The sequence below is a fragment of the Myotis daubentonii genome, chromosome 5 (assembly GCF_963259705.1).
Source record: "Myotis daubentonii chromosome 5, mMyoDau2.1, whole genome shotgun sequence".
Lineage (NCBI taxonomy): Eukaryota > Metazoa > Chordata > Mammalia > Chiroptera > Vespertilionidae > Myotis > Myotis daubentonii.
In genome coordinates, this window is record NC_081844.1 from 76894670 (window position 1) to 76921870 (window position 27201).

Consider the following 27201-nt stretch of genomic DNA (forward strand, 5'->3'; position numbering starts at 1 on the left):
GGCTATGCACTATAGAGGCCAGTAGCCCTAAACAGCTTACTAGTTGAAAAAGCTTCCCTACACTACAATAAGGGAAATCATTAGCTATACCGTAGTACTGAAATTCAAGTTTTCTAGAAATTTCAATTTTAAAATATCTTAACCTTATGAAGATACAAAAAAAGGAGGCACAAGTATTATTCTAATTTGTCCAAATATATCTCATCATGCACATAGTACTGTGGTTTTTAGAAAAAGAGAGAAAAAAACCTCTAACTCACTTCATTTTAAGAAAATGCGGGGGGTAGGGGAGGCCAGGGGAAGTTCAATGGGGGGGAAAAAGGAGACATACGTACTACTATTTGTAATACTTTAAACAATAAAATTTAAAAAAATATAAAAATTTTTTAAAAAATTAAAAATTGAATGTTGGATTTGGGAGAAAAAAAAGAAAACGCTGTATTCTTCCTATCCTCCTACATGAAATTCTCAAAGTCAAGTGCGAATGGAGTATTGTTCTGAGACCATCTGGTACCTATCTGTTCACCTGTTCACGCGTTCAGTCTTTTGTAATCATACTAGAGGCCCGATGCACAAAAATTTGTGTACTGGGGGGGGGGGGAGGGGGAGTCCCTCAACCTGGCCTTGCCCTCTCACAGTCTGGGACCCCTCAGGGGATGACCACCTGCTGGCTTAGGCCTGCTCCCCAGGGGATTGGGCCTAAGATGGCAATCAGACATCCCTCTGGCAGCCCGGCAGCCCTCAGGGGATGTCCACTTGCCAGGGGGGAGCAGGCCTAAACTGCCGTCGGACATCCTTAGCGCTGCTGAGGAGGCAGGAGAGGCTCCCACCACCACCGCTGTACTGGCAGCCATCAGCCTGGCTTGTGGCTGAGCAGAGCTCCTCCCATGTGAGCGCTCCCTGACCACCAGAGGGCAGCTTCTGCATTGAGCGTCTGCCCCCTGGTGGTCAGTGTGTGTCACAGTGACCAGTCATTCCTAGTCGTTCTGCTGTTAGGGTCAGTTTGCATATTACCCTTTTACTATATAGGATAGAGGCCTGGTGCATGGGTGGGGGCCGGCTGGTTTGCCCCTGAAGGGTATCCTGGATCAGGGTGGGGGTCCCGCTTGGGTGCCTGGCCAGCCTGGATGAGGGGGGATGATGGCTGTTTGCAGCTGGTCACACCCCCTTCAGGGTGGGGGTCCCCACTGAGGTGCCTGGCCAGTCTAGGTGAGGGGCTGAGGGCAGTTTTCAGGCTGGCGGGTGACTGAAGCTCCCAACCTCTCCTTTTTTTCTTTTTTATTCTGAGATTTATTTACCTTCTATGGCTATCACTGGAGCTGAGAGCCGGCTTTAGCTCTGAGGCTCAGCTCCAGCTCTGAGACCTTGGCTGCTGAAAGCAGGTATCTGGGCTTTGTTTAGCTTCTATAATTGAAACACTGTTGCAACTCAAGCTCTGAGGCCCGGCTGGCTGAAAGCAGGTTTCTGGGGATTGTTTAGCTTCTATAATTGCAACATAGTTGTTTAGAGTGCAGCTCAGAGCTAGGCGGCGGCAGGCAGGGAACCTTGGCTTCCTCCATCACTGGAGCAAGCAAGCCTCCTGTTCGCTTCAGCTACGTGGTTGCCAGCCGCCATCTTGGTTGGCAGTTATTTTGCATATTGCCCTGATTAGCCAATGGGAAGCGTGTCGGAGGAACGGTTAATTACCATGTTTGTCTATTATTAGATAGGATTCACATCTATGTTCAAGAAATTACACTATTCTTCAAAACAGATTATTAAAATTTACCTTCCTCTAAAAATTCCTAACTAGAACTGAAAAATTCCTCACAAGAACTGAAAAGATTAGGCTGTTTTTCTCAAAGAACCTCCATTAAATATGTAAGTTGTTCAACTATATGTCTATTATATGTCTACTAGAGGCCCGATGCACGAAATTTGTGCAACAGTAGGCCTTTTTTCCCCGGCTGCTGGCACTGGCTTCCCACTGGCACCTGGGACCCAGGCTTCCCTCCCAGCACCGACTTCGTCTGGAAGGTTGTTCGGAAGGACATCCAGTCTAATTAGCATATTGTGCTTTTATTATTATAGATTATCCTCCCATTATATATCTATTATCCTCCAATCATAGACATTGTGAGCTTTCACATTTCCTGGGTCTAAAAAAAGCTGACCTTAAATATATACACCAAGCTTCATTTCTAAATCCAAATTATCTTGGAAGTATTTAGAGAGCTATGTGCCAGCAGAAGTTTTAGTTCTGAACTTGCAGATATGGGTGTTTGAAAAGAGAAAAGAGCTGGGCAGAGTTATGTACAATGGATTGGTGAAATTCTTAAGGATGTGTCAAAATTGGTGAGATACTTTTTTAGCTGGAATTAGTAATTTAAAAGATGCAACTTGGTTTGCGTATAAAAGAGAAGTGTGACAACCTGGAAAATACATATCCCAACTAAAGACATTTCAAACCAAAATCTGAAGGACCCTGTGAAGGCGTTCACAATCTCTGCTTCTCTCTCACCTCTACACTGTCCAGCACACTCTCTGGACAGAAGCACTGGCTCATTTCTGACCTAATTAGAAACTATGCTGCTTTACAAAAGGAGACAGGCAGAGGTACAGTGGTCTTTAGAAGACTGTTTTATCTGAAGCCACAACTGGGCCTTGGGTTAAGCTCTATTTCTCTCATAGTTATGACTCAACTAGTTATTTTTGGCTGAGATTTCCACTGCATTTCAGATTTTGATGTTGAAAAATAAAAACAACTCTTTACAAACCTTATGTTTCCTCTTGCCTTTATTGGAAACTTTTTCTGAGGCTTGTTTCTGAGCCTCTCTTGTGTGCTTCTCTGGCACATTTTTCTTTTCCCCCTTCGGTGGCTCTGTTTCTTTGTAAGGCTTTCCTGGTATTCTAGTCAAGAGATTCAGGTCAATCTTCACAATAAGTGGATACCTATCATCAGGCTCACTGAGGGGTGAAAGAAGTTCCTTCTCTTCCATAGGAGAGAACATTCGTTGCCGAAAAAAGCTATCTTCTTCCTCCACTGAGGAAGGTTTAACGGGAGTCCTATTACTCTCAGGATACTTAGGAGTTTGTGAGGAAGGAGGAAGGCTCTCGCTTTCATCTGAATCTGAGGATGAGGTATCTGTTTCTATGATTTCCCTTGACTTCTGGGAAGATTTACTTGTTGATTTGTATTTCTTTTTCTCTGCTGAAGGGCGAGGGGAAGATTTGGACTCCTTTTTTATGTTGGGTTTCCTTGAGCCTTTGGTGGCTGCTTTATGTCTGCTGGAGGGCATGCTGGTAGCCATGTCTACGGGAGTTTCACTTTCTATCTTCAAGCCTCCTCGGGGCTCTTCAGCAGCTGTCTTCTCGGTCTTTTTGGGTTGTTTTTTGCCTACAGTTCTCCTCTGTGTTGTACTGTCACTCTGTGCAGGAGACTTCTGCCTCCCACGCCCACTTTCTGATCCCTTTTGAGCAGTTTTAGAGTCTCGTCCAGGAGTAGCAGAACTTGTTTCTTTAGACCCACCTGGGTCAGTGTAGCTATTCCCAGTGCCCTGTTCTCGGCCTTCCTTTTTATAGCCTTGAGATGATGGGATATTACTGTCCACAGAAGAAGCTGGTGACACTTTATGTGGGTTCACTTTATTCAACCAGTTATCAAGTTGCCATTTGTTTGTTGGTGGTGGTTCAGGCTGAAAAACAGAGAAATAAGTATGCTTTTTTTCTACACTGAAGCTTTCTCCCTCCTTTACAATCTCAGGAAGAGGAAAAACACAATGCCTAATGCCTCAAAGGTTATTTGTTTTTTCATAGTTCTGTGTGAACCAAGGTATAGGGCTGAATATTGCCTATCACATCTAAATACCTGAATGAGAAGATATAAGCTGAATTATTAAGTATTCCTATCAGGAATCCATCTTTAAAGGCAAAATTTTAAAAGATCATATAGTAACCAGAAAGTAAACAAATGATGTAGGTACCAACAGAGATTTTTAATCACATTATATCAACCTACAATAAAATTATACTATAAGACTCTTTTTATCTACAATGACTACAATAACATAAATTAACATGTTAAGACACAAAAATAAAGACCAAACCAAAAAAATCCAATATTTTCATGACCTGAAATATGACCTCAAGTAGTTCCTAACTAGACCAAATGTTTGTTCAAATAAAAAGAAAAATGAAGTACTTGGTTTTCCTACAAGATAGTTCAATTTCTTTTTGTCAGAATATGTAACTTACTTTCCGTCAGCTTTTATATTTGAGTCAGGTTTCAACAGGCATCACCAGGGGCCTTGCGAGGGCCTATGGAAAATACCCCTGTCTCCCTCTCACCTCAGGAGATGCACTCTGAGATGGCTCATTTGCCTCACTGTCACTGGAACTACTTTCACTCTCTGAGTCAGATCCAGAGCTGCTTTCAGATCCACTGTGGCTGCTAGAGTCATCCCTGGAGTTATCTGCTCCTTCACTATTATGGTGTGAAGGTTCAGAGTTACTAAAAGAGATAAAACACATAAATGACCAAACATTTATTTTTTACAATGACAACAGGAAAACATTCAAATCTGACAACCAATTTTAAGAAATAAAAGAATGCCTACCTTCCTGGTGTACTCCTTGGCATTGTCTTGTCACAATCCTAAAATTAAAACATGAGAAGAAATCCATGAATGAAAAAAATGGCACTCTATCTACTTAATATGAACAATATCTGAATGTTTCATAAAAAAAAAAACTGGTTGCTCTAATGTATGCATCAATGTTTACTTAACACAACATACTGTTTTAAGTTAAAGAATAACTAATTACAGTGGGGCCTTGACTTAGGAGTGTCCCGACTAACAAGTTTTTTGAGATACCAGCTGTCTCTCTGCGGATTTTTTTGCATTGAGTTGACAGAGTAATTTGAGTTAACGAGCTCTTTAACGAGCTCAGTCTCGGAACGAATTAAACTCGTAAGTCAAAACAAAAGCATATATTCCCTTGCTTTTTGTTAACAAAAGCTTTGTTAACAGTTCTTGTCAGCAATCTCATGCTTCATGAGTATGTTCGTTCTGATCCCTGATAAGTATTAAGAAAAAGCCAAGTTTTTGCCCTGGCCGGGTGGTTCCGTTTGTTGGAACGTGGTCTCACACACCAAAAGGTTTCAGATTTGATTCCCGGTCAGAGCACATGCCTAGGTTTCAGGTTTGATCCCAGGTTGGGGAGCGTATGGGAAGGCAATGGATGGATGTTTCTCTCTCTAAAATCATTAAAAATATATCCTTGGGTGAGAATTAAACAGCAACAAAATTTTTTTAATGGAGGTGTAAAGACAGAGCAGAAAAGTATAACATTCCAATGTTAGAAAGCAGAATGTATTCTTAAATTAGAATTCTTATTAAAAAAACAATGAAAACAAATACTGTATGAGACTGGCAAAATCATGTAGTAGTAGACACACCTGTTCCCCATCACTGTCTTCACTGCTGCTTAGCTTTAAGTCATCTTTTAACATACTAAAGGGAAAAGGCAGAGAGGGTTATTATTTTTTGAACAGTTTATCATGGCATACCAGAGTATTAAATATCTACTAAGAATTCTACAAATAATCACTGTGGTAGCCAAATAGTCAATTGAAAAACAAAGAAAAGAATCAGTAAGTCTTATTCTGTCTGGTTTGGTTCATATTCAGAGTAATAATTGAGAAATAAGTAATTTAAAATTTCAGAAACTCCAACTTTTCCATAAGTAATATATTCATTTTTCTTTTCGAATTAAACAAAAGCCACCTTCTAGAAACTCTTATACTCACTTTTGTTAACTCTAATTTTTCTCTAATTGCATATACACACACACATTATTTATTAAAACAAATTATCATATTCATACCCAACAGTCCACTAGAGAGATATAGCTACTAAAAAGAAGGAAGATAAAATAGAAGCACCAGCAATTCTCTTGCATTGTCCATAATGTTCCATAAAGAGATTTGTACAATTGGGTAATTGTGTAAACCAGAACACAAAAGTCAAAGTTCTAGTTCATAAATGCTTCACTATGAAAGATGAGTGTCCTGTATAAGAAGTAACGATTATGGGTAAGAAACTTGGCTATACCATAAAAATGACCATGTATATGTTAAAAATAAACTCTAGGTTCCAAATCTTCCTTGATCAAAATTCAAATAAATTTAGAAAACAAAAAGACATATTTTTTCTTAAGGCCATAACATCAAAATTAAAATCTGAGCCCAGTTGGCATAATTCAGTGGTTGAGCGTTGACCTATGAACCAGGTCACGGTTTGATTCCCAGTCAGGGCACATGACCGGGTTGCAGGCTTGATCCCTAGTGTGAGGTATGCAATAGTTAGCTGACCTATGATTCTCATCATTGATGTTTCTATCTCTCTCCCTCTCTCTTCCTCTCTGAAATCAATATATTAAAAAAAAATTAAAATGTGAGAAAACTCCTTGTCTTTTTACAGAAGAGGAAAAATTAATACAAAGATTAGGGAGAACTACAACTGGAAAAAAGTTTTAATTTTTCATTACTAGTAGTTCCATTACTTTTCTTAAAATTTTATGGCAGTCTCCAATCAGTGGGAGAAAAATTTTTTACTCTAATAACTACTTATACTTTCCCCTCAAAGCTTAACCTGAGTTTCTAAATCTGACCCCAAATTCTGATTATCACATAAAAAAATAGAAACAAAGTTAGCAGATGATAATAGAATTAAGTGTTTTAAGACTGGCCCAATTAAATGGGACAGAAAAAAAGTTTTCTTTTGGACAAGGGCTTAGTGCATTTCTATGACTGATTTCCTCTAAGCAAATAACTTACTTTGAATTCCCCTCAGCCTTTTATAATTTAATAATGCAGCTCAATGAACCTATTCACATGTGAACATGTCATAGTTTTTACCAGACTACTCAAGGTCCCGCTTTCTTTTCCCTCAGTAACCCAAAGTGACATGCACATATATGGTAAGCCCCCATTAGTTCTTTGCATATAAAAAGGTATGATAAATAGGAATATAATTTGAATTCTTCAGCAGTGAGGTGGGACTTGTTGCATTCATATATTTTCATTCTCACTCAAGTCTCATCATGGTCATCTGAAGAGGCTAAGATTATTAATATAAATTGTGGTTATGGCATAGAGCTGACACTATTTCTGGCCACAGTTTCTTTAGAACTTTTTTTTATTCACACAAATGAATTGTGGTCTCAGGAATTCATTTTTTTCAATTTAAATTCTTTATTGTTTAAAGTAGTACGTAAGTCACCTCCCTCCCCCCCATTGACCTCTACCCAGCCACTCCCATCCCCCAGCACATGCCCTCACCCCCCTACTATCTGCGTCCATTGGAGGAGTTCATTCTGGAATTTATTATCACCTAATACACTACCCTATTAAATTTTGATGTTTTCTCCAGGTTCTGCCTACAAAATGAAAGTAGGGAAACTTAACAGTTCAAACTACGTTGTTTTAATATTCTACATTTAGAGGTTAAATGGAGGGCCTACTAAGAAGAATCCTGTCTTTTTTAATGTCTTCTTTATTAAAAACAAATTATCAGCACACACTCAGCACAATACACACATGCCTAAGAGATGGAAATAAAATCTGTAATCTCAGAGGTGATTAGAGCAGAGGTAAGCAAACTATGGCCCACAAACCAAATCCAGACCACCACCTGTTTATAAAGAAAGGTTTACAGAATGCAGCCATGGACTATGTTCATAAACACCATGATCTGTGGCAACTTTCATGCTATGATGGCAGAGCTGAATAGCTGACATGGAGACCATCTGGACCTTAAAACCTAAATGCCTAAATATTTCACTCTCTGGCGCTTTACATAAAAGTTTGCCAAACCCTGCCTTAAAAGATTAAGTACATATTTCTAAGTATTGTTCTAAATATCCAGATACTACATGCAGACGTTTAGCAAAAAAGACAAACATTAAACTTATTAAGCAATAAACTTACGATTTAGACTGATGCCCATTTGAGGTTTTAGAAGAAGGATTATATCTTTCTAGAATAAAAAGAAGGCAGAAATCAGCAACTGAACTAGGGCTATTCAGATTATAAAGTATCAAAATACCCTCAAGGAAATATAAATCAAAATAACAAGATATAATTCTTCATTCATCAAATCTGTAACACTTTAAAGTCCAATAATATGAGATACTAGTGGAAATAGGCATGCTCATATGCTGTTGGTAGAGCTATAAACTCATGCAATCTTTTTGGAGGGTAATCTGGTAATATTATCTAATCAATACTGTTAAATGCACATATCCACTGACTTAGCAATTATGATAAAAGAAATTTACCTTGCACGTATATCTGGAGGAATACATAAACATAAACACATACATGGATATTTATTACAGTATAGTTTGTAACAGCAAAATCTGGAAACAAATGTCCCTCAAGAAGGGACTAAACAAATTATGGTACTTTCATACAATATAAACACAATTTTAATGCTAAAAAGTATGAACTAGAGCTTTATACTGATACAAAAACAGCTCTAAAATAAATTAAGTGAACAACACAGGTAATAAAGAGTAGGTGCAGCTTATGATCCCATTTGCCAATAGTTAGCTTTGGGGAGAGACAATGGGGGTTGGGGATAGAACTAAGAATGAGATAGTCTTAAAAGATTTTAAGAGAGAAAATGTAAATTCTCTGCTCTATTTTCTATATAATCACAATGTCAGGTCCCTTTTTCCTATAAATACAGCTTTAACACTGAAAAAATAGATAGATAAACTTTGTTAACATTAAAAGGGATATTCTTCTAGTTTTGACTTTAAGATCACTAAAGATAACACAATAAGTATCAAAAGTTCCATATTTTTAGCTCCCAAAATAGCTTATTACTAGTATAAATCTGTCTTACTTAAGAAGGTCTTGTTCTTGACAAAAAGAATCTTTGTTTTGTTACAGAACTATATAATGAAGCCTAGACATGTGCTACAGTTCGTGACTTTACCCTAACCTTATCACCAGCCATCAAATCTTGGGACCATGCTTAAATTCCCGAAGGCAGGGGTGGGCAACCTCTGGCACGCGTGCCAAACATGGCACGCCAGTAACTTTTGCTGGCATACGAAACCCTCTCTTAAAATCTTGTTTATAATTTTTTTCTTAATATCGACTTTTTTATTTTTCAGATAAATTCAGTGTGGGTGCATCTTAGATAAATAAATAATTTTACATAGCAAGTTATCTTAAAGACCATAGACATGGATTGACGAGAGAGAGGGAAGAGCAATTTCTATGCCTCTGCCTTAACTATCCCTGCCTTCCTAATCCGACCAGTGTTTTGGTTTCATCCACATACGCTTGTGAATCTTTGTTCTCAGTGATGAATTTTGTTAAGTTTCGTAATAGGAGTAGCCTGACGGATGAAAGTAGTAGCTCGTGCATATCTCTGAAGTTCACGAAATATATTGTCTACGGCCATACCACCCTGAATGCGCCCGATCTCGTCTGAAGTTCACGAAATATAAACCTGATGAAAAATCTGTCATCAGTGATGCAGCAGCAAACGTCCCACTGATAATATCAAACGGGGTCATAAAGTTTCCTGTCGGACTATCAGTGTACATGTATACATTAAAAAAATAAATGTATTTTTCATCATCATATACTGTGTTTTTGTTGCTCGAATGAATTTTATTATTTCTTCAAGGTTCTTCACATACGTACACTTTAAGAGATATCAAGTAGGCGTAACATGTTCTCAAAAAATTAGGGTTGGCACGCAGAAGAATTTTGAGTCAGAGATTTTGCTGGTTTTGGCACACACTCACAAAAAGGTTGCCCACCCCTGCCCTAAGGCTATCTTCCTCTCAAGTTCCTCTGAGAGGCCAAGAAAGAGTAGGTGGAGGGGGATTGTATAGCAGACCGCAGACTTTATTCCCAGACAAAAAGAATAAATAAAAATACAAATAGGAGAAGAGCCATTATAAGCTACAGTGACCCTATGGAATTTTGCTATCATAGAACCAAGTATCTTCATGAAGAAAATGGAAAGATAGAATGGCTCTTGGTTTTATAAGGTGTCAATCAAATTGAATTCATGAACTTTGTAGTTCAAGTACTTAGTAATAAAAAGTTTTGATCTCCAATGAGCCATAATGCTTCATTTTTTTAAGCATATCAAGATTCAGTTGAACCCATTACTAATCATCAGATGATAAAATTGGGATAAGATATGCAAAAAATTATTAAAGCAATATATGCTGTACCATGAGAAAGGAAAAGTTCAAGAAAACCAAAAGTAAAAGAAATACTCACTTTGTTCTCCAGGGCCAAAGTTGGATTGCTGAGTCTCCTATAATGGGATATAAATTATATAGTAACATTATATGAAAAAGTTTCGTTAGTGAAAAATGCTTCAAATTAAATTATTCAATTCCAGCTAATTCAATGAAAAAGTATGTTGAGTTCCTAAGAATACATAAAAGAAACACAAAAGAATTTGATTCCACCTGATCAGCCTCAGCAATTTTGTAGTCAATAATGAACTTGCCCAGAGCTTAATACAGAAAGCAACCTAATAGTGTTTCTTTAGCATTCATTTCTTTTCAGCAGCATCCATGATACCCATATCCTAATTTAGAGGCCTGGAAAAGCAAATGATTTAAATTTAAGATTCTTGATCTTAAGAAAGTGTTTATTTCTTTTTCTTTTTAAAAGGTAATACCAAATACTGTATACTAGGGTGAAAATAGCTATACAACCTATACAATCTCAAAATATACCACTTTTACAGACTAAAACACCCTACATGGTATTCCCATGTAATTTTACTCCCTTCCCCTCTCTGCTTCCAGAATCTTACAATTAGCAACTTGAAGAAACTGTCACATACTTATTTATATGCCCTATACTCACACAGTACCAAGTATTCAGGATGCACCAGTAAAAAGGAAGCCAAAATGTCACTGTCATTGAAACACAAGTTTTCAAACTCAACTTTCACAATCAGAATAGCTGTCTCACATGTGTAAATTATCCATTTTTCTAGGTTAAGTCTGGGGTACACCATATAGTGCTGAAATCACATAAACATCCCTAAATGCCTATTTAAAATAAGCACAATTGCCCGGCTGGTGTGGCTAAGTGGTTGAACATCAACTTATGAGCCAGGAGATCACAGCTCGATTCCTGGTTGGAGCACACAGGTTGTGGGCTCAATCCCCAATAGGGGGGTGTGTAGGAGGCAGCTGATCAATGATTCTCTCTCATCATTGATGTTTCTATATCTCTCTCTGCCTCCCTGCCTATCTCTGAAATCAATAAAAACATATCTTTAAAAAAATAAATTAAATAAGCACAATCTTCCTTTAATGACATAATTATCTGTGAAATAAAAATCTAAACGGTATGAAACCTAAAATATAGTTTTGCTATTAAAAAAAGTTATAAACCTACATCTGTGGTCAACTGATAGTCAAGAAGGGTACCAAGACCACCTAATAGTGAAAGAAGAATCTTTTCAACAAATGGTACTGGGACAACTCAACAGTCATATGCAAAAGAATGAAGTAGGATGCTTACTTCAGATAATATTTTAAAAAAATAAATTAAATCAAAGATCTAAATTTAAAAGCTAAAACTACAAAACTCTTAGAAGATAATGTAGTGCCAAATCTTAATGGCTTCAGACTTGGCAAAGAATTCTTACACATGATACCAAAAGCACAAGACACAAACCAGATAAATTAGACTTCATCAAAATTAAGAACTTTTGTGCTTCAAAAGACACTATCAAGAAAGTACAAGACAACTCACAGAATGGGGAGAAAAGATTTGCAAATCATATTATCTGATGAGACTGACATCTACAATATATAAAGAGCTCTTACCACTTAATGGTAAAAATACAAATAATCTAACTCTCTTGGGTCCTCACTTCCAAGATGACCAAGAATAGAAGGAACAACAGTCATGCCAAAAAAAGGACATAGGCATGTGCAGCCTATTCATGGCATTAACTGCACCTGATACATGCCTAAGGACCAGGCCATTAAGAAGTTCGTCATTCAGTCAGGATGACTCAACAGTTGAGCATCAACCTATGAACCAAGAGGTCATGGTTCGATTCCCAGTCAGGGAATATGCCCGAGTTGTGGGCTTGATCTCCAGTGTGGGTGTGCAGGAGGGAGCTGATCAATGATTCTCTATCACGGATGTATTCTCTCTCTCTTCCTCTCTGAAATCAAAAATATATTTTAAAAATTAATTAAATTTAAAAGAAGTTAGTCATTCAAAATACAGTAGAGGCCATAGCTGTTAGGGACATTTCCAAAGTGAATGTCTTTGATGCCTAGTAGTATGTGCTTCCCAAGCTGTATGTAAAACTACATTACTGTGTGAATTATGCCATTCACAGCAAGGTAATCAGAAATCAGTCTCATGAAACCCAGAAGAACCAAACACCCTCACCCCAATTTAGACTTGCGAGTGCTGCCCCGCGACCTCCACCAAGGCCCACATATGGAGCTAAGCCCTTAAGGAATAAAGAAAAGTTATCTAGGAAAAAATAAAATGGAAATTATATGTAAAAAAAAAAAAAAGGACAACTCAATTGAAAAATGGGCAAAGGATCTGAATATATATTTCCCCAAGAAAGATACACAGATGGCCAGTAAGCACATGAAAAGATGTTGTTTGACATCATTTCTCATCAGGAGAAATACAAATCAAACCCACAATGCGATAGATACCACTTCATACTCAGTAGGATGACTAGAATAATAAAGACAGATAAGTGTTGTCAAGGATATGGAGAAATTGAAAGCCTAGTGGGAATGTAAAACGGTGTAGCTAGCTGCTTTGGGTAACATTCTGGCAGTTCCTTATATGATTAAATATAGAGTTACTATATGAGCAAGCAAAATGAAAACATGACCACGCAAAAACTTGTACCCAAATGTTTACAGTAACATTATTCATAATAGCCTAAAGCTTGAAACAACCCAGATGTCCTTCAACTGATGAATGTATACAAATCGTGATATATATTATACAATAAAATATTATTTGGCCATAAAAAGGAATGAAGTACTGATACAAGTTACAACTTGGAAGAACTTTGAAAACATTTTGCTAGGTGAAAGAATCCAGGTGCAAAAGACCACATATGGTATAATTCCATTTATATGAAATGTCCAGAAAAGGAAAATCTTGAGGTAGAGTAGATTAGTGCTTGTGTAGGGCTGGCAGGGGACAGAAGAAAAGGAGGTAATAGCTAAAGAGTAGAGAATTTCTTTTTTGGGTGATAAAAATGTTCTGAAATTGTAGTGATGGCTGTAGCACATGTCTATAAATATACTCAAAACCATTTAATTGTATACTTCAAACGGGCGAATTGCATGGTATGTGAATTATATCTCAATAAAGTTATAAAAACTTATAAATAAAGCAGTGTCCAGAAGGTTACTCCTGTGAACTGCGTCAAAAATGAAAAGAATTGTCCAACCAGTGTGGCTAAGTGGTTGAGTGTTAACCTATGAACCAGGAGGTCACGGTTCAATTCAATTCCTAGTGAGGGCACAAGTCCAGGTTGTGGGCTTGGTCCCTGGAGATGTGCATGCAGGAGGCAGCTGATCAATGATTTTCTCTCACCATTGATGTTTCTATCTCTCCCTCTCACTTCCTCTCTGAAATCAATAAAAATATACATTTTAAAAAATGACAAGAATCCTCCATTCCCTTGAACTGTTAATTTACCTAAGTGGTCTAAAAATTAATAGCCCAAGCTTTTAAGTAATTTCTGACTCCTTTTCCTCACTCCCACAATAGCTAGTCAGTTACCAAGTGCTACTAGATTCTATCTTCAAAACATCTACTAAGTGTAACACTATCTCCGCTTCATGCAAAGATTTCATTCAGGTCCTCACCTCCAATGGCTACCTAATGCACCTACCTGACTCCGGTCTGTCTTTTCTTCTTCAGTCAACTACAGCCTCTAGCTAACCTTTCTCAAGTTCAAGTCTTAGTATGTGACATCATTACTCTCCTATTTTTCCTTTTTTTAAAAATTGATTTGAGGGACGGAGAGGAGAGAGGGAGGGAGGTAAGGAGGGAGGGAGGGAAGAGGGGGAAAGGAAGGGAGGGAGGGAAGATCTGTTGCTCCACTCATTCATGCATTTACTGGTGGATTCCTGCACATGCCCTGACCAGGGATAGAACTCGCAACCCTGACACAGAGGGATGAGGTTTCACCCGAGCCACTCAGCCAAGGCTCTCCTATTTTTCATAGAGCCTCTAATGCAAAAGTGAGGAATCTATTCTTTGCCAAGGGCCATTTGGATATTTATAACATCATCTGCAAGCCATACAAAATTATTAACTTAAAAATTAGCCTGCTGTATTTGGTCCAACATTTAATTAACTCACCCCTAATGCCTTGGCAGGTCCAGATCAAATGATTTCGTGGGCCTTATACGGTCTGCAGGCAGGATGTTCCCCACCCCTGCTCTAATGGATGAAACACAAACTCTCTGGCACGACATTCACTCACATCTAAGTACTGGAAAAATAGAATGATAAGCAAAAACAAACAAGGGCCTTGTTCTCATGGAGCTTAACACCCATCTGAATAATGTCAATGACTATCTTTGCAACTACTCGTGAAAATATAGGTAAATTAGAAATTATGAAAGCATAAGGAAGGGCAAATACAAACACATTATTAGTCCAGAAGGAAGAGTGGTGAGAAATGAGACTCAAGACCCGAGAAGCTGGATTATATAGCTTGTAGATGTTACAGATCAAATTGAAGATTTGTGTGTGTGCATTTTCTAATAAGCAGAAGAATTATACCATGACAAATGCATGCTGTGAAGATCAGTCTTGCTATTAAGAAGTGGAGAATAGCTTTGGAAAAACTAGAATTAAGTAATGATATTAGGAGATTACTCCAGTGGTCCAAGTAGATGATTACAACTTAAACAAATTGGTATTCAAGCTTTTTTGTTTATGCACTCCCCATCACTAAGAAATTTTTGCATTTTTATCTCCAAAATATGTACAGTTGATCCTTGAATAACATGGGTTTGAAGTACATGCATCCACTTAATAGGCAGATTGAAAAAAAATCCTCATATAAGGATCAACTGTACATTTTATTATTAATTTTGATATATATAACTAAAATATTGAAATTTTAAAGGGCTCAGAAAAAAATGATATTTTAGATTAACTTTAAAATTATACTTATTAATGGCAATAATACTTTTCCTACACACACAAAATAGTACTTCAAAGGTGTAACACTAACATTGGCTTATTGAGGGGTGGAGGTAGGTAGATAGGTAAAAGAGGATAAAAGGTGGATAAATGGTGATTGATGGAAGGAGACCTGACTTTGGGTGTTGAACACGCAATACAATGATGTATTATAGAAACCCACACTTGAAACCTGTAGGAAGCGGCTATAGGGTTAAGCCTCGGACAGGCTTGACCTTATGACTCTCCCTAGATCTTATCTGGGTAGCTAATGGGCTGAGGGAGATATAGCAAGTGCTGCAAAAACAAGTGAAACTCACAAGAACATTAAAACTAAGGTGACCACTACCTTGTTTACCTCTGGCTATAAAAAAAGGGCTCAGCTTGCTGTCTGGATCTCTCTCTGTTGCCTCAGCCAGGCAGAGGAAAATCCACCAGACCCAGGTTATTCTCTTTGTCTGTTTTTTCTACATCCTTCACCGCCGCCCCTCAGGCTCACCAAACCCTTGGCTGTGCTGGCCTGGCACAGAAACCTATGTAATTTTATTAATCAATGTAACTTTAATAAACATTTTTAAATGGCTTATTTTGATGTTTGGCTTCATTGGATATTGCAAAGACACTGTACACAAATAAAAGAATTGCAAAAGTAAAATAAACTAATTGCTACACTTACTAAGTCATGATACCAAATTTCAATCCTATACCTTAATTATGCAAAAGTTTCTATTGAAATTAAGCATCAGATTACCAATGTTCACTGATATAAATACTTTTAGAGAAAATAAAAAGATTCCATTTTAATATTTTTAGCAAATTGGTTCAAAATCCACTGAAATTAGAAAATTGTGTTTCCAAGTCTTGAAAGTTTGCACATATGAAGTCATAATAGTTTCTGTCAACAATAAAAAATACATAGTAATGACATTCATTGTTAAAACATCATCTCTACCCTGAAAGGACAAGAGGGTTTATTATTTTTTAAAAATGTTATGAAAAGATTTAGCATATTTGGGACTTCTGTGTGAGGGAAAGAAGAGAAAGGGGGGTAGAAGGGGGAGGCAGGGAAGGTAGGGAGAGGGAGAAGGGGAGAGAAAAAGTGAGATAACTAGGGTAAAAAATAACCAGTGAACTTCTTCCTCTTCTAAAAAATATTCAGAAGTGTCACATAGATTCTCCATGAAAAAAGGAGACAGGAGTGGGTAGGAAGGAAAAGGAATTATACTTTAGGATTTGTTTTTCTAATATATATATATATATATATATTTGATTTCAGAGGGGAAGGGAGGAGAGAGATAGAAACATTAATGAGAGAAAAATCACTGACCAGCTGCAACTTGCATGGCCCCTACTGGTGATCAATCCTGCAACCCGAACATATGCCATTCATAGGTGGATGCTAAATCTCTAAGCCATGCGGGCCGGGCTATTTTTCTGTTTTATCTTTCCTTGAGTGATGCACAAAATAGTACCTGGCTCTTCAAGTATTTTATAACTGAAAAAAATCTAACAAATATCATAAAGAGACTAACATAAGCACCTGTATTGCCATCCATTATAGCTAACTGTACACTGCATAATTTATTTCAATATATGTGTCCTGAAGCTTCAGCTCTGCTTTTTTTCTTTTTTTTTAATATATTTTATTTTTTACAGAGAGGAAGGGAGAGGGATAGAGAGTTAGAAACATCAATGAGAGAGAAACATCAATCAGCTGCCTCCTGCACACCTCCCACTGGGGATGTGCCCGCAACCAAGGTACATGCCCTTGACCGGAATTGAACCTAGGGCCTTTCAGTCTGCAGGCTGATGCTCTATCCACTGAACCAAACCGGTTAGGGCTCAGCTCTGCTTATTAAGCTTGTTTCAATAGTTTCCTGACAAAGAAATGCATTTTAGTATATTCTGTTTTCTCTCTGAACATGATTTCAGTCATTTTCACAGAAGCAGAAAGACCAAATTTTTGGACAAAGGTATAGACAGTGGCTCTCAACCTTCCTAATGCCGCCACCCTTTAATTCAGTTCCTCATGTTGTGGTGACCCCCAACTATAAAATTATTTTCGTTGCTACTTCATAACTGTATTTTGCTACTGTAAACAATATGTAATTATATATGTGTTTTCCGATGGTCTTTAGGCGACCCCTGTGAAAGGGTCGTTCGACCCCCAAAGGGGTCGCGACCCACAGGTTGAGAACTGCTGGTATAGAACATTGGGGGCAACCTCAAAAGAGATTTTAATAAAATTTTACTAAACTTTGATGTATAAGAACAGAACTGAATTATCACATAACTCAAAATATCACTGAGTATAAATTGTGATGCCTGCATAATTTCATTACAATTTTGTAAGTACATTATACACAAAAAGCAAGGTTAGAGATATAAATGCATATTCATATTGATAATATAGGTCTGTTTATGGCATACTTGTTTCTGCTTTGTACCATAGCAGATAAAGAGTTCATAGTAGGAGAAAGAAAATAAAAACACTGCCATTTTCTTGTTTGCATTTTTCATTCAGTTATTTCACTGTAGTTATTTTTTAAGCCATGTGTGCATTAGTGAAGATTGTTGAATTAAGACCAGTTAATGTAATTTGTAAATAATCTTAACCAAGCCACACTTAAAATTGCAATATGCCACAGCTAATAGCAAATGAATGTGAGCAATTCTATCAACTTTTCCATATTGAGAAGACCTAAACTCTTGGAATACCTCACATGCCAGAAATAACACAACACATACTAAACACTTTGTGAGTTGCAGATAAAACATTATTTAGGAAGAAAATTATAACACTAAAAGCATATATTAGGAAGTGAGAAAGATCTCAAATCAATGACGTTAGTTTCTGCTTTAAGAATTTTTTTTAATACAGCACACTGAACCAAAAGAAAACAAAACAAAAAGATGATAAATATCAGAGTGGAAATCAATGCAATAAAAGAGAAAAACAATGGAGATAAAAAAAAAAAAGAAAAGTTTTTAAAGGTCTATAAAACTGACAAATCCCTAACCAGAGGAAAAAGAGAGAAGAAATAAATTACCAATAACCAGAATAAGAAATATAAAAAGTATAAGGGAATATTTTAAAAACCTACACCAATAAATTTGATGTCTTTGACAATCAGTAGATAAAATGGACAAATTCCTTGAAAGACAGAAACTACCAAAGCACATTCAAGGAGAAGTAGATAACATGACTAGCTCTACATCTATCAAATAAATGTAATTTTTACTTAAAAACTGTCCTAGAAAGAAAGCTCAACAGTCAAAGGGTTTCACTGGTGAATTTTAATAAATGGTCAAGGAAGAAGTAATATCAATTTTATACAAACTATTCCAGAAAATTGAGGAGAAAGTTATGTCCCAACTCACTCTATGACATCAGAATTACTCTGATACCAAAACCAGACACAGATATAACTACAACAAATTACAGACCAATATCCCTCAGGAATACAGATATAAAAATTCTTTTAAAAAAAAGTTTTTGAAAATCAAATTCAAAACTACATAAGGCAGAGTGAACTTTTTTAACCAGAAATGTAATATTGATTTAAAATTTTTAAATAACTGAGGTAGCTCACGTTACAGATCAAAAATGGGAAACTCCTGCCCTAGCTGGTTTGGCTTAGTGGATAGAACGTTGACCTGCGGACTAAAGGGTCACAGGTTCAATTCCAGTCAAGGGCTTGATCCCCAGGGGGAGCGTGCAGGAGGCAGCCAATCAATGATTTTCTCTCATCATTGATGTTTCTATCTCTCTCTCCCTCTTTCTTCCTCTCTGAAATTAAATATTTTAAAAAATGGGAAAATCCTTTTATGTCAATAGAGTCAACAAAACATTCAACAGACTCCAAAATTCATTCTTTTTAAAAAATAAGTTTTTATTGATTTTCAGAGAGAGGGAGGGAGAGGGATAGACAGAAACAGCCATGACAGAGAATCATCTATCGGCTGCTTCCTACACGCCCCCTACTGGGGATCAAGCCGGAACCTGAGCATGTGCCCTGACCAGGAATTAATTATTCAACAAAGAACAAGTGTTGGCAAGAATGTGGAGAAAAGGGAAACATCATGCACTGTTGGTGGGAATGCAGATCCGTACAGCCACTATGAAAAACAGTATGTAGGTCCTAAAAAATTTTTTAAATGGGACTGCCTTATGATCCAGCAATTCCACTTCTGGGTATATATCTGAAGAAACCAAAACACTAACTGGAAAGAGTACATGTACCCCTATGTTCATTACAGTTTTATTTACAGCCAAGATATGAAAGCAACCCAAGTGCCCATCAATAGACAAGTGGATATAAAAGCTGTGGTACATATATAACAATGGAATATTACTCGGGCATATGAAAGAATGAAATCTTAGCATTTTTGAGAGCATGAATGGACCCACAGAGCATTATGCTAAGTGAAATAAATCAGACATTGAAAGACAAATACATTGAAAGACACTGAAGTACAATATGGTAGTCAGTGGGTGCAATATGGTAGTAAAGTACAGCATAGGGAATATAGTCAATAATAGTGTAATAACTATGTAGATGGGCATATGAAATGCCAAGAGATCACTTTGTAAAGTGTATGATTGTCTAACCACTATGCTCTGTACATCTAAAACTAATCTACACTAATAAAAAAGAAAGATGCAAATCGACCATACCTTCGCAACGCCCCATAGCTAATCAGGAGTGAGTATGTAAATTAACACAACAAAGATGGCGGGTTAATCTGCATATGCAGGTGCCGAGTGGCCGGGGGCAGGGTGGCCGCTTGCGTGCACGTCGGCACCAAGCGGCCTGGGTCCCGGGGACAGGCGTCCTCGGGACCCAGGCTGCTCTGAGCCTGTAGGCCCACACATAGGCCCGGAGCACCCAGGGTCCCAGAACGACCCCTGCCACTCTGGGCCTACGTGCGCAGGCACTGAACAGCTGGGGGTGGGACAGGAACGTCCCCTGCAGTGAGTGAGCAGACAACAGGGCCCTGCTTGCCCCTGGCCGTGGCAGCAAGGGGCAAGCAGTCCCTCGCAGTGAGCGAGCTGACAGCAGGGACCTGCTTGCCCCAGGCTGTGGCAGCAAGGGGCAAAGCAGTTCCCCACAGGGCCCCCACAAAGAGCAGACACCAGGGCCTGTGGTGGCATCAAGCAGGCAGGTCCGCAGAGAGCAGAGAACCACAGAAAGCAGGCCTAAGCCGTCAGTAGGACATCCCCTGAGGGCTCCCAGATTGGAGAGGGTGCAGTTCAGGCTGAGGGACCCTCCCCTCCCCCCGTGCATGAATTTCGTGCATCGGACCCCTAGTATAAAATAATACTGAATGTAAACTACAATTGAAAAATAAAAAAGGAAAATACAATTTTTTTTTAAATATAGGAAATAATGTATTGTGAGGTTTATGACATATAATTAAGTAGCATGTATGATAAAAGCACAGGTAATAAAAGGAGGAAATTCAAGTTATACTGTTGTAAGGCATTAGGCTATATGTGAAATGACGCATTACTGAAAAGTAACTGTGGGTACTGTGGCCATGCAGCCTATGGTACTGGATAGTAATTGTGATATGGTAAACCATAGAGCGATCACACAAAACAATTCTGGAAGGCTCACATTTTCTGATTTCAAACTTACTACAAAGATGTAGTAATCAAGACAACAGTATTGGCATATAGACAAACAGATCAATGAAACAAAATTGAGAGTCCACAAAAACACACATTATGGTCAACTGATTATCCACAAGAGTGTAAAGATAATTCAATGGGGAAAGAATAGTGTTTTCAGCAAATGGTGGAGAGACAACTGGACATGCCCATGTAAAAGAATGAAGTTGGATCCCTGACACTAAACACTAAAACTAACTCAAAATGGATCGAAGACCTAAATGTAAGATTTAAAACTATAAAACTCTTAGAAGAAAATATGTGTAAATATTTGTTACCTTGGATCATACAATGGTTTCTTAGCTCTGACACCAAAAACACAAACAAAAAATTGATAAACTGGACTTCATCAAAATTAACAATTTTTGTGCTTTAAAGAATATCATCAAGAAAGTAAAAAAAGCCGAAACCGGTTTGGCTCAGTGGATAGAGCGTCGGCCTGCGGACTGAAGGGTCCCAGGTTCGATTCCAGTCAAGGGCATGTACCTGGGTTGCAGGCACATCCCCAGTAGGAGATGTGCAGGAGGCAGCTGATCGATGTTTCTCTCTCATCGATGTTTCTAACTCTCTATCTCTCTCCCTTCCTCTCTGTAAGAAATCAATAAAATATATATTAAAAAAAAAAAAAAGAAAGTAAAAAAAAAAAAAAAAAAGGAGAAAAGAAAGTAAAAATATCCCAAAGCATGGGAGAAAAACTTTGCAAATCATATGTATGATAAGGGACTGACTCTAAAATATATAAAGAAAAAATAAATAAATATGTATATAAAGAACTCCTACAACTTAATAATAAAAAGACAACCCAATTTAAAAATCAGCAAAATATCTGGATACATCTCCAAATAAGATATACAAAGGGCAATAAGGCCATGAAAATATTTTCAGCATCATTAATCATCAGAGAAATAAATATTAATACCACAGTGACATACCAATTCTCACCTACTAAAATAGCTATAATCAAAAAGAAAGTAACAAGCTAGCTGGCCAGGATGTGGAGAAATTCAAACTCTCATCAACTGCTGGTGGGTTATGTAAAATGGACCAGCCACTTTGGAAAAATATCAGACAGTTCCTCATATATTAAACACAGAGTTACCATATGACCTAGCATTTCTACTCCCGGGTATATAAACAAGGGAATTAAAAACATGTCTACAAAAATATTTACAGCAGTATTTGCCTTAATAGCAAAAAACTGAAAACAACCCAAATGTCAATTGAACAGTTAAACAAAATATGATATAGCCATACAATAAAATATACTCAGCCATAAAAAGAATGAAGTACTGACACATGCTATAACATACATGAGCCTTGAAAATATCGTGCTAGGTGAAAGATCCAGTCACAAGACTATATATTGTATGATTTCATTTACATAAAATACCCAGAATAGATGAATCTATAGAACTATAATTTAAGATTAGTGGTTGCCTAGGGTTGGGGGATGAAGAATGGTTGGAGGCTATAGAAGGGTAACTGCTAACTCCCTTTAGTAGGGTTTCTTTTTGGGGTGATGAAAATGTTCTGAAATAATTGTCTTGATGGTTGCACAACTCTGAATATACTAAAAAACAGTAAATAGGACATCTTAAATGGATGAACTGCCCTCCTGCAGTGGTTGAGCGCCGACCTATGAACCAGGAGGTCACTTTTTGATTCCCGGTTAGGGCACATGCCCAGATTGCAGGCTTGATCCCCAGCAGGGGGGCGTGCAGGAGGCAGGCGATCAATGATTCTCATCATTGATGTTTCTATCTCTCCCTCTCCCTTCCTCTTTGAAATCAATAAAAATATATTTAAATGGATGAACTGAATGGCATGTATACTGTATCTCAATAAAACTGTTATCCTCAAAAAAGAAAAACTAGGAATTAACTATAACTATGAACTTATATTCAAAATCTTCTAATAAACTCAAGCTGTAATTTTATAATGAAAAGGAGGCATAGCTATTAAATAACACAAGAAATAGAATAAAAGAAAGCTGTAGTATCTATATGAATATTAAAATAGACTTTGAAACAAGCATTAATACCAAATATAAAGAGGCACATCTCATAATGTAAAAAAAGGATCAATTCATCAGAAAGACACAGCAATTCTAAATGTTACGTACTACTTGACAAAGCTGCAAAATACATGAACTAAAAACAGACAAAACAGAAAGAGGAAACAGATCAGCAAAAACAGATGAAGATGTCAACACTCTCCTTTCAGTAAAGAGTAGACAATAGTTAAATATAGATTACTTTATCTGATATATATAACCATATTGTATCTAGTGCACATGAAACAGTCACCAAGAGAGATCATATACTTGGCCATAAACATTTAAATTTAAAAGGACTGAAATTATACAGCATATATTGTCTGAAAAGAATGTAAATAAATTATAAATCAATGAATAAAATGATATCTGGAAAATTCTTAAGTATTTGAAAATAAAACCACATATTTCTGAATAACCCATGGGTCAGAAAAGTCACATAGGAAATATTTTGCAATGAATAATTAAAACGTAATATATCATAATTTGTGAGATACAACTAAAGCAGACCAGGAAAATTGGTAGTTTTAAATACTTAAAACAAGAAATGTTTACAATCAATGATCTAAGTTTCTACCTTAAGAAGTTAGAAGTGGCTCTCCCTCCTGGAGCATGCCCTTCCCCCGACCCCCCAGGCATGTTACCATTAGCTTCCAAACTCTCAAACTCCAAGGGCCCTGCCTTTACCTCCATAATTTGTCTCCTAAGCCCATTTCTTCTAGAAATTACATCTTCTACCTCTGCAATTTACCAAATAAATGTTCTCTTACAGTTTGGGTCTTGGCTCTGAATTCTTTCCTAGTCAGAACTCAATTACCAAGGTTGCTGAACCCAGGTTTGGTCTGACCCCACCAGTTCCTGTCGCTCTGCACGGTTCCTGTTGCTCTGCACGTAACATAATGGTGTCTACTTGGATTGTTCTTACAGTGACTCAGATGGTTTCATCACTGTTGTATTTCAGCTCCAGGCCCAGATAAGCAACAAAACCAGCAACTGCTGACGTTAGGACCAGCTACTTTGAATAATTAACTCTTGACCTGGTGGCGGCCAATCAATCAGTGGAGACCACAACCCTGTCAGGACACACCTGGAAAGCTGCTTAATAGTCTATTAAGATCGTCCCTTAGAACAGTGGTTCTTAACCTTGGCTGCACATTAGAATCACCTGGGAATCTTTTTAAAATCCTGATTTCCGGGCCTCATCCTCTGCAAATTCTGTTTCTTTGTTATGGGGTGGGGCCACAACATTAGTAACAAAGAAACAATTTCCGGGGGATGAGGCCTAGAAATCAGGATTTTAAAAAGATTCCCAGGTGATTCTAATGTGCAGCCAAGGTTGAGAACCACTGCCTTAGGACTTCCTATAAAATCTTGACCTTAAAACCTTTAGGAGGACCCAGAGGCGTGTTACCATTAACTTCCTCACTCTCAAGCTTCAAGGGCCCTTCTTTTACCTCCATACTTGTTTTCTAAGCCCATTTCTTCTAGAAATTACTTATTTTACCTCTGTGATTTACCAAAAAAAAGTCCTCCTAAAAAAAGTTAAAAGAAAAACAAATAAAACCCATCATAAGTAGAAAGAATCACCATAAAAGCAAAATAAAAGAAATAGAAAACTGAAAGAACCTAAGATGATTCTTGGAAATGATTGATAAAAACTGATAAACCTCTAGCTAGAACAGGGGTGGGCAAACTTTTTGACTCGAGGGCCACAATGGGTTCTTAAACTGGACCGGAGGGCCGGAACAAAAGCATGGATGGAGTGTTTGTGTGAACTAATATAAATTCAAAGTAAACATCATTACATAAAAGGGTACGGACTTTTTTTTTTTTTTTTTTAGTTTTATTCAAACGGGCCAAATCAGGCCCGCGGGCCGTAGTTTGCCCACGGCTGACCTAGAATGATCAAAGAAAACAGAAAGAGAGAAAATACAAATCACTAATATCAGGGGGGAAAAGGACTTCACTACAGATCCCATAGGCACTTAAAGAATATATATATATAAAACCCTAATATGCAAATAGACCAAATGGCAGAACAACCAACCAACCAGTAGCTATGACGTGCACTGACCACCCGGGGGCGCACATGGAACATGGCGGGCATCGGCCATGGGGGGATGGTGTAGCAGGTGAGCAGGGGTGCCAGACCAAGGTGGGGCGCCAGTCGCTGTCATCGGGGCGAGCCTCTGGTGGTTACTGAAAATTCTTTGTTCCCACATGCTGCAGTCCCACCCGGTGTTCGCACCTGCTGCTGGTGCCTGTCCTGATCACTAGACGCTGTCAGTGGTTGCCCCTGAGGGCTTCTCCTCTTCCCACTGCTCCTAAAGGGCAGCGGCCGCTGCTCGCACCCACTGCTGGCACCGGCCCCAATCGCTCTGCACCGTCAGTGGGTGTAAGTGGGGCGGCACTGTCAGCATGTGGGAGCGGCAGCAGCAGGAGTGGGGCTGCTGGCAGACAGGGGGACAAGGGGTCGTGGTAGGAGGCGCTGGGTGGGGGCACGGAGGACAGACTGAGATCCACCTCTGTGCCCACCACAGCCTCATGGCCCACAGTTCCTTTCAAGGTGTGCGAATTACTGCACTGGGCCCCTAGTCATCATATCTAATAAAGCAGGAATATGCTAACTGACCCTCACACCATCACAAAGATGGCAGTGCCCACAGCCAATAAGGAGGGAATATGCTAATTGACTGCTACTCCCTCAAAGATGGCAGTGCCCACAGCCACAAGATGGTGGGACTCAGTCTCCTCAGCCCTGCCACACGCCTGCCTCCAGAGTCTCCCAGTCCCCTCAAACCCCCCAGCCGCCAAGGTATGACCCAAGGCATAGGCAAGCCTCAGATGGTGGCTGCCCAGCTGACCAGGGCCGACCCAAGGCGCAGGCAAGCGTCGGATAGCAGCTGCCCAGCCGCCTAGGGCCAGCCTGAGGCTCAGGTAACCAGGGCCAGCCGAGGCTTGCGCTGCCAGCAGTGGCAGAAGTAGAGGTGTGATGGGGCGTTGCCTTCCCCTGATTGCCAGGTCACCTCCCACCCCTGAGGGCTTCCGGACTGTGAGGGGGGCAGGCCAGGCTGAGAGACCCCCCCTTCAGTGCATGAATTTTCATGCACCGGGCCTCTAGTTATCAATAAATCTATGCCAATAAATTTGACTACTTAGGTAAAATAAAATTACCAAAACTCACATAAGAAAAAAACTCTGACTAGTTCTATATCTAACAAAAAAATTGAATTTGTAATTTATAAACTTCCAATAAAGAACTCTCCAGGTCAAGATAGTATCACTGTTGAACTATATTAAACATTCAAGGAAGAATTAATAATATTCCAAAATCTATTTAAGTAAAGATAAGGGAATACTTCCTTGCTCCTTTTAGGAAGCCAGTACTACCCTGATACCAAAACCAAAGACATTATAAGAAAAAAAAAACTACAAACATCTCCAACCCTGCCACCACCACCACACACCTAAAAGACAAATGATTTGAACTGACACTTCAAAAAAAAAGAATGGTTAGTTCACTCGTGAAAAGAAGTTCAACATCATTCACCATTGGGGTAATACAAATTAAAACAAAAATGAGATATCTCTACATGCCCAGTAAAATGGTTAAACAGACTGACAATACCATATGTAGGCAAGGATGGAGAACAAAAACTACCATACACTGTTGGGGAATGGATGTGGGGAAAAATAGGAGTGTAATACGATCACTTTTGAAAATAGTTTTCAGTTTAGTATTAATTTAACATGCAATCATCAGATGACCCAGTAATTCTATTTTTTACCATATGACCCAGTATTTATCCATACAAAGAGTTGTAAATGAATGTTTATACTTAATTCTTAATAGCCCAAATCTGGAAAATGCTCAATTGTTTACCAAGAAGTGAATGGATAAGTTTTAGTATTTTCATACAACAGAAATAAAAAGTCAAAAATAAAAAGGAACAAATCACTGATATATTCAAGAACATGGAAGCATTCCAAAAGTATATGCTGACCAAAAGTAGGTAACCCTATATACAAAATAAGTAAACAATGAATGGATTCCATTTAAATGAAATTCTAGAAACAGTAAAACTTATCTATAATTACATAAAACAAATCAGCAATTGTGTGGGGCCAGTTGTAGGAGTGCAGTGGACTGCAAAGGAACATGAGGAAACTTTGGGGGTGATGGAAATGTTCTAATTATTTTTCTTAAATATATTTTTATCGATTTCAGAGATGAAGGAA

At 38.2% G+C, this 27201-nt stretch overlaps 1 protein-coding gene across 3 annotated transcripts in view; it reads right to left on the reverse strand.

Moving 5' to 3' along the window:
- AFF4 (ALF transcription elongation factor 4) overlaps window positions 1-27201 on the reverse strand; it is an 89118-nt gene that overhangs the window by 23005 nt on the left and 38912 nt on the right. For all 3 annotated transcript variants that reach the window (XM_059698371.1, XM_059698372.1, XM_059698373.1), the window contains 6 exons: window positions 10295-10331; window positions 7970-8018; window positions 5438-5492; window positions 4596-4633; window positions 4327-4489; window positions 2757-3674 (listed from right to left, as the gene is read on the reverse strand). In XM_059698371.1, coding sequence (XP_059554354.1) covers window positions 2757-3674; window positions 4327-4489; window positions 4596-4633; window positions 5438-5492; window positions 7970-8018; window positions 10295-10331 — 1260 coding nt within the window. The remainder of the gene's footprint in view (window positions 1-2756; window positions 3675-4326; window positions 4490-4595; window positions 4634-5437; window positions 5493-7969; window positions 8019-10294; window positions 10332-27201) is intronic.